Source organism: Poecilia latipinna, unplaced genomic scaffold (assembly GCF_001443285.1).
Source record: "Poecilia latipinna isolate Pla-1442-1.1 unplaced genomic scaffold, P_latipinna-1.0 Scaffold1849, whole genome shotgun sequence".
Classification (NCBI taxonomy): domain Eukaryota; kingdom Metazoa; phylum Chordata; class Actinopteri; order Cyprinodontiformes; family Poeciliidae; genus Poecilia; species Poecilia latipinna.
In genome coordinates, this window is record NW_015114465.1 from 77,892 (window position 1) to 86,626 (window position 8,735).

At 36.9% G+C, this 8,735-nt stretch overlaps 2 protein-coding genes across 2 annotated transcripts in view; both read right to left on the minus strand.

Annotated features, from left to right (window-relative positions):
• The window catches only part of ube2al (ubiquitin conjugating enzyme E2 A, like), a 7,129-nt gene extending 5,828 nt beyond the window's left edge, over window positions 1-1,301 (minus strand). Inside the window, exon 1 of the mRNA XM_015014810.1 lies at window positions 1,093-1,301. Within this exon, the coding sequence (XP_014870296.1) occupies window positions 1,093-1,136 (44 nt within the window). The 5' untranslated portion in view covers window positions 1,137-1,301. The remainder of the gene's footprint in view (window positions 1-1,092) is intronic.
• A 1,080-nt stretch (window positions 1,302-2,381) lies between these two features.
• Window positions 2,382-8,735, minus strand: part of ankrd10b (ankyrin repeat domain 10b) — an 18,129-nt gene continuing 11,775 nt past the window's right edge. The window contains exons 4-6 of the mRNA XM_015014808.1: window positions 5,847-6,112; window positions 4,814-4,921; window positions 2,382-2,911 (exon numbers count right to left, since the gene is read on the minus strand). Of these exons, the coding sequence (XP_014870294.1) occupies window positions 2,721-2,911; window positions 4,814-4,921; window positions 5,847-6,112 (565 nt within the window). The 3' untranslated portion in view covers window positions 2,382-2,720. The remainder of the gene's footprint in view (window positions 2,912-4,813; window positions 4,922-5,846; window positions 6,113-8,735) is intronic.

The window sequence follows — 8,735 nt, forward strand, 5'->3', positions numbered from 1 at the left end:
GTTTTAGCCGCTCCATGACGCACCTCTGCTGAGGAGGCGGGTTGGGGATTCTTTCCTGTCACACTAACTTTTGCTGTTTTAAATACCAAATATACCATTTTACTGTAACAAACTTGACCTTTTGCATGAGCAAACAAAACATTGCAAGTAAACTATCTACCAAAACAATAAATAGGTAGACATTTTATGTCAAAACCTAATACACTCTTGAAATTTAGCTTCTTTTTTTTGTGATTTTGGGTTGAAACTTTATACAGGTTGCAATACAATGTTGAGGCTATTTCAAACAAAATCCTCAACTCCTCAAATGATTCTCCAATATTAACATTCTGCCAAAGAACCCTGAAATGAACAGACTATCTAGGTATGTGTTCTTGGACGCAGTAAAGCTTGCTTTAAATACAGAAACAACTCTTTTCGTGGACAAAATGTTCCTGTACAGCCAGGACAATAACTCTCGTAGCTACTACTCCTTTCACAGAACGCAGTCACCGCTTGTTCGTGATTTCCTTCGTCACTAAGGTCAATCTTCAGGGAATTGTGGGATTGTATGGTCACCTCACATTGTAAAAGGTATTCAGTTCGGCGTAAATACGGCAATGAAAATATTACTTAAATGAACTTTAATAAACTGCCATTACACGGCTATAAAACAAACGAATTTATCAACAACTACGCTATTTGAGTTTATTGTTAAGAAGAGGGAAGATTTAATCGAACGTTAGTTTTCAAAAAGTCCAAAAGTGTCCATCTGGTTATTTCTGTCGGACATTTAAGTGGTGGCTAGTTAAGGGTTAGTCAGCAGTTAAAAACTAACAGTAAACCAAGTCGGCTAACCTGTTAGCACTGTTCGCTTTTCCGGCGTTTCTCGCTCTTTATTATTTAACAATACTTACCTGCATCACCCAGGCTCTTAAATACAAAATGTAACCAAAAGCTATCTGTGTTAAAGACGTAATAACAAAAGAAGCTCAAATTGGCAGTTTATTGTAAAATATCATCGCTAGCGCTAACGAGCTGACGTAAGCTAGGCTAACGTTAGCTGTTTTGACAAAACGGCTAACCCAGCGGTATTTCAGACCGTGAACTCACCGTTTAAAATCTCTCATAAGTCTTCGTCTGGCCGGAGTAGACATGTTTTAGCCTATGAAATTCTTACTGGTTGCTGACCTATACTAACGGGTACCTCTTCCTTTTTAAGCTAAATTAATATATTATACTTATGGTTATTGTTGACAAAAAACGGCCCGCAGACTTGACACCGCGGCCGACGTTTTACGTTGTGCTCCAGAAAACCCTGACTCCCCGCTTAGCCCAGATAGATTTAAAGGGCCATACCACCCTTGTAGGAGGAGGGCAAGTGCACAATGTACACTAGTTGTAAGCAGTATGTAGCCTTTGAATGTAAATTAATATTAAATCAAATAAATAAAACATATATTTAATCATTGTTAATATGGATTTCACACAGGATATGTGAATCTTATGGTATGCTATTTTAAATAACTTCCATCCACACCCCCGCCATTATGGTTGATACCATCTGCTGCCAAGAGGCGTGGCCACAGAAACGTGACGTTAGTGCAGGGCAGTCATGAGCGCAGTGATGATGACGTTCGTTCCCACTGGCAGGTATGGTGTGTCCTTACACGTGAACCTATTGATTATCTGCTGTTTCACATGTGAATCAGAATTTCTGTCCATGAGCTGGCCAGCACCAGAACATTCATTCATTTATTTAACCATTTAAATATGCATTATTGTGCTCTGGGTTAAAACTGGAAAGCTTATAACGAAAAGTCAATCAATAAAATACTCTGTTGGTATTTGAATGGTAAGGGTTAAGTAACATGAAACTGTTTTTTTTTTTTTTGGTATATTATGACCTTAGTAGATTGTAACATAGTCTGGGCTAGTATTTTGCCCAAAATCCTTTACAAAATTTTGGTCCTTTATAAAGTGTTATGTATTGATATTATTTCCCAGAACAGTGGAAAATAAAACAAAACACAAATATACAAAGTATTCCCAGGTTTTTCAATCAATAATCCATACCAATCTTATTTGAACAACTATTTACTAAAAACACTTTTAGGACAAGAAAACTTAACTGGTACCATTAGGTTAAATAAACCTAAACCAACAGAAAAACATGCTGAAAAAATTCAAATAGTCGAGCTAATTTTATATAAAAGGTTAAGGACTGCAAGTTATGCTTGTGCTATAAATTTACATTTGGGGTATTTCTTAAGCTTCACCCATTTCAGTTTATTTCCTCTACTCTAAACATTGGTACTTTATTGCACCAAACTAAACCTAATTAATCTTAAAAATCGTTCATCTTGGAACAATCTAAAAAATAAATCGGGGAAGAAAACATGAATGTTTGCAAAACTCTTTAATTCTGTATCGATATACAATTGATGTATTTAAACTGGTTTAGGCAACATCAACTTGAAACAAATCTGTCTGTAGTGTTGGCAGTGCTTCGTCACGGATCCTTTAGTTTTTTGAAGACCATAGGCAACATAACCAAACACATAGGCTTAACAGCCTTTTAGGTGTTTGACAAAAAAAATAATTATGATTCATTCATGTGTCCATATACGTCCTGTTTACAACAATAATAAAAAAAAAAACAAACACAAAAAGCAAAAACATGACCATTCAGTGGCTTCAGGGCAGATGAATGCTTAAAATCGGTCTACATTCTTGTCACTTTAGCATCCGTGGTAAAGAAGCATGGTGCTGTAGAGGGTATGGTCATACATCTGCTCTGCTTTGACAGACTTCTGGTGCTCCACCTGGCTGCCAACACTGCTACTGAGCTCACTGCAGATGTGCTGACCAAGGATCATTCCTGCTGTTGGGCTACTTGAGGAAAAATCCCCGCAGTGTCTCTCACCCGCCACTGTAAACAAAAACAGTAATCAAAAAAAAAAAAGCAAATACACATTGATTAAACCTGCTCATTATATAGGATGCAGGTGAAATCTGGACTGATTTTGTTTTGCACAACTTTAAAACAAAATAGTATTCAGGTACAGGCAGCCAGTTATAAAATTAGACCAGCAAGTGACCCAGTTTGGAAGCACAAAAAAAAAAAACCTGTTCTGTAACTTTCTGGATTCCACACAAAATATGATCAATAAGTTGCGAAATACACCCAAGATCCTGACGCCACTCGACAAGCTTTGACCAGACACTTTTGTAAAAGTGGATCATGTTCACATGAAAAGTCAGTCCTTGCTTTGCATGACTGGATTTATTGACATTTATTTCCCAAAAAAGTTTATTAAAATCCTGGCAATCCACAAAGTATCGGAAGCAAAGCTGATTAGCCTTAGAGAAAATGCATAAATAATGTGTCATTTGTTTTTATATTTAAAAGCTATTTTAAAAAATGATTTAAAAAATACAATGAATAATTTGAAGCATGAAAAAACAAAGGCAAACACCGTCTTGCTTATAAAAACCATCCACATTTAATGCTTTCACACAGTCAAGTACAAAGCTAAACCTGCAAAGTACAAAGAGCTGCATTTTCAAAATACACTCTTTCATATAAAAGTATAAACAGAAAACACCACCGACATGGAGAACAGCAGACAATAGTGAAAAAAAAGCTTTTCATCTATAAAAAGGAGAGAAATAATGGATAGGATTTTTTTAAACTGTTGAACAAAAGCTCAGGATGTAAGGCCTTTTAGAAAACCATGCAATCTTCCTGGAGCTGCTTTAACACTACTGTAAAACAGATGACTAAATTTGATAATTACATAAGATATTATGTGACATAATGACACAAATAAGCCCTGTAGACTGAATCAAAAACACAACATACAGAATATACAGTATGTAGTATTTAAACCAGATCAGAAACAACTAGAGGGATCAAGCCTGAGTAGCATTTTAAACGCTACCAACTACAAAAGGCAGGAGGATTATTTATCTTTTAAAGCTACATTCATGTTGGGATATGCTTTGGCTGAAATTACAAAATAGTTTAGGTTACTGTATAATATCACGAGGGATTGCTTTACCAATAATACATATGTCTAGCAGTGACCGAGCAATACATTTATTTAAAACTTGTACTTACAGATTTTCTAAATGGAAATAAATGAAATATAAATCTCCATTTCCCTCCGATGCTGTTATGCGAGTAAACACAAGATGTATCCCTCTCTTTAAAAGTCAAATTTGTAAATCCAAGAACAGATGCTGAAATTCCCAAAAGTTGACTTGAGGAAAAAACAAACAAAAAAAACTCTGAAGGTATCATTTATCTGACACATACTACTCTTCTACAGGGGCACAAGTACTTCCATAAAATTGTGCAAAACAAAATCAGACTCTCAATATAAACCTAATGGACTACATGTGGGTAAACTGGAAAGAAATATAAATTCATAAGATGTACAACTAGAAAAAAAAAAGTTATATTCATCCAAATATCAGTTACATACCACACACATACACACTTCTACACATCTTTCCAATTTAAATCATTCCGTTGTGTCCGAACCGCAGAACAGATAGATCTGATAATACAAACAATTTATATTAGTGGACCAGTACACACACACACACACACACACACACACACACACACACAGCCCCCTCTACAGGTAGGCATAAGAGTTAGTGCAACGACATGGAGTCTGCATTGACGCCACAGTGATGACCTCCAGCTCTTTAGCAGCAGGGCTCGACTCGTCCTGCGGCCCCTGGTTCACACACTGATCCACCGGCCACGGCCCCTGAGGCGGGGCAAACCCATTCAGCCCAAATGCAAACGTTCCAGGCCCACCTGAGGTTACAGCTGGCGCCATCTCCATGTTCATGCTATCCATCTGGGGTTCGCTGGGGCCACCTAGTGGCCCGCTCCCGTTCTGGGGTAAAGCTGCCATGGACAGTCCTGGGAACAGACGGAATCGCTTTTTAGAAATTAAATCTTAACTTGTATTTTTTTTTCATACCAGTTTTAAGAGCTGTTCTTCAGAACTTATGCTAATTGACTTTCTCTCCCTTTTTAGGGACGATTCATTTTTGTGCAGTGCAAAAATTCTGAGCTAATAAAATTCATAAAACAAATAAAATGTCACTTACTGCACAATAATAAAAGTCTCACAGATGGTTTTGATTAAAAACATCACAGTTATCTGGTTTTACAATGTTCACACCATATTTTTGTAATTGCTTATCCAATTGATTTTGGATCTGTGGCGCTACATTGAGTTTATAATGCAGCAGTGTCCAAACTTTATCATAATCATTAAATAAAAGTGCTTTTTTTGTTCCTATTAAAAAGACAGCTAAATTTAGAGTTTTCTTCCTGCACAGCAAACTAAAAAAATGCTTTTGAGTACAAGTCAAAATGAAAATCATCTTCCATTGTAATGTTTCAGTTTCTGGGAAAAAAAAATTATTCTTCAGTCATCAAAAAAATATCATCCACCTGCACTGCAAGACAGATTTATACCGTTCTTGAATTGTTGTCTGGAGCCACACAAAGTTAATCGGGCCATACTCTGAACACCCATGGTTAATAGAAAAAAATTTACGCAACGCTTCCAAGCCTTTTCATCATATTTATCAAAGAAGAAAGCTTAAGAATCTGTCAAATGTTTTTGCAGTAGTGAAAACTTGCTTCCCGAATTATTAGAAATAATTTTTGGGAGAATCGAATTGCTAATTGTTTGGGGATTTCTGCAGATTAAATTTTTACCACATCTGCATACAGCCCATAATGTACAGTGGCCTTGGTAATAATGCACATTTATATTTATAGATTTCTCAAAAGGTAACCCAAAGCAACAGAAACGTTAGTTCAGTGATCTCACCATTGGGTCTGGACTTTTTCAGCGGGTTTGCCTCAATGCCTTCGAAGGACCTCTTCCTGTTGGGTACACCATTCAAGAAGCTGCGTCCCTGGATGGTGGCGTGAGCGTGGCCCCCGTTTTGGGTCACGCCGTTCAAAAAAGCCCCGTGAAGGGACTGCGCCATGTTTTGCTGTAGGTTCTGGGCATTGGCGAGCATTTGAGCACACTCCTGGAATCCCTGTGCGTGGGCCAGGTCAGCAGCCGTCAGCCCATTGGCATTCCTCATGCTGCACAACGGGAAGAGGGAGTGTCAGAAGCACTCACTGCATGTTTGAGTTACACAAATAAGAACAAAAACACATAAGACAACATGAGACAAGCCCAAGCGCACGCATACATCCCCCGCACGCACACCGACAGACAGCATTTCAGCAAATACTCACACAGACATTCATAGATGTGGAAAATTAGCCTGTCCTGCTCTTCCCTGTCTCATACTGTTCGTCATCTTCGTGAGAGATGACGACTGATCCTCTTTGGATCAACTGCACTTTAGATAGACGTTCGTTCATTTCCCAGTTTCCACAGAACTAGGGAAACGCATCTGCTGCCAAAGGACATGATTAGGACAACTGGAGACATTTTTTATGCTCAGTTTGTGTCTCCAAAGCGAAGGAGGGGACTGAAGACGATGAATATACATCGCGTCAAATCAGACACGGTTTCAAAAGGAGAACTTTTCTGGAGAAAGGCTTCTTTGCAAGAGATTAAAAAAGTCATCAAGGAACTGAATGGAACCCCACTTTCTTGATGATTATGATGATGCTCAAGAGGCTCGGCATCCAAATTCCTTTGAAGCGTTCCCAACAAGAAAAGCTGTGAAAGCGAAGGATTCTTCAAAGACGATCAAGACTCGGAAATGTCTACAGATCATTCATAAGGATCATTTCCTTCGACAAGTCTCTCCACCGGAGGGAGGAAGGGAATAAAACAAGATAAAAGTTCAATCGTCAAGCATGAAGGATTCTGACATCTTCTCTCCGGCTGAGGAAGTCTAATTTAAAACCTCTTTTAAGACAAGAGAACAAGGGAACAACAAGAGTCATACCTGTACATTCATAATTTCAATTAGTCTGTAAGCAGTTGTGTTAATCATGTCCAGCTGCAGCAGAAATAAAGGAATTTTCTGAGTGCAATAATGAATGGACAAACAGTGCTGTGCCAGAAATTTCCTCCAAATTTTAGACGAAAGGTTTGTGCCTCTGAAGTATGGAAGCAATGTAAAAACTAAAGCTAAAATGTAAGGCATAATTAGTGTCCTTTTATAGGGAGCACTTTAGAAAAACTATTTTATTCACCTGTTAGGATGGACAGCTACAAAAAGGTAAACAACTCATGTGCATCTATTCTAAATAGAATTACTGTTAGTATAATTTCAGCTTAATAATTGGGATTTCTTTGCTCTGTTTGAGAAAATAAAACTATAGGGCTCTTGTTCTGTGCCTACGCATCATAAAGCTGGTTCTCTGAGCAAATAAATGGCTCTGAGCTAAAAAATCTGAACTATATCTACCTCCATCCCATTAGCATTATTTAAAATGGAAATGCACTACAAGAAAACATTACAAACAATGCTAAGTGACGTATAAACTGTGTAAGCCAACTAACAATGTTTACATTGGCTTCCATACGAAGCAGAATTTAAAGCACAGTTACTGTTTCGTCATTCATTTCTGATTAGAAATAACTCATTCTCTGCATTCTTATCTAAACAGTAGTGCAAAATGAAACAGTTCAAAAGCTAGTGCACATGATAAAACATTTTGTAATGAATTCAAGATTTAATAAAAGAAAAAGATTTAAAAAAAAAAATTCACAAAAACTTGCTGCACATTACCCATCCCCATTTAAAATTAACGCTTCCTAGAGAAGATCGGATTTATCCAAGAAATACTCGGGTAGATGGACCGGTCTCACACCAGGAATACAAACGCTCCACTGACGTCCACTGCTGTCTGAAGCCACTCTGATGTAATGTGCAGTTAAATTTAACTACAAACATAAGTGGCATTGTCTTTTAAAATGGCCACTCTTTTCTTTGAAAAATGTATTTGTCAGTACAAGTCAAACGTCTCAGTAGGGATTTCTACTAAATTAAATTAGGTAAATTAGAGAACCAGCTTTTAAGCTTGTAGCACTCATTATAAATCCAGTCTCAAATCAGGTTGTCATCAGCATATAAGGAATTCCTATTTAATACACTGTAATAAATGCAAATTGATTGTTACAATGTTTTAAAACATGCAACCCAAAGAGTATCTGAAGAGCTTTAAGTATTTACATTTTACAGAAATGAGGAAAATGTACATCAGGAATTTCTAGCATGAGGAATTTCATATTCTTTTCCATATTAGCCGCTGCAGTTTTATGCCCAACATTACTTTGTTGTTAAGTTTTATGTCAAGCATCAACTTGATCTTGTATATCCTTAAAACTAAATGTAAGTTAAACTTTTTGGTTTAAACTGGTATTCCTTTAGTGAGACCTCACATCTACAGAAAACACTGATAGAACAAGGTGGATATCAATACACCAATAATCCAGATTTGGATTAGAAATTAAAAAAAAAAAAAAAGGGAAGCGTTAATTCTTTGTAAATGCCTGGTATGCTTTGCTTTTCAGTCCTAAGCACACAGTATGCATCTTCGCTAACTATTGTCTAACCTCCCAGAGGCAGCCTACGGTCATGCTACATCTTGACATGGGACTCACGTGATTAAACCTGTCCATATAAAGGACTCTTATGGTTAGTTCAAAAACAAATTATAAAAAAAAAAAAAAAAAAAAAAAAAAAAAATTTAAAAAAAAAAGAAAAAATTTAGGAAAAAAAAAAAAAATAAGGCGGCAAAA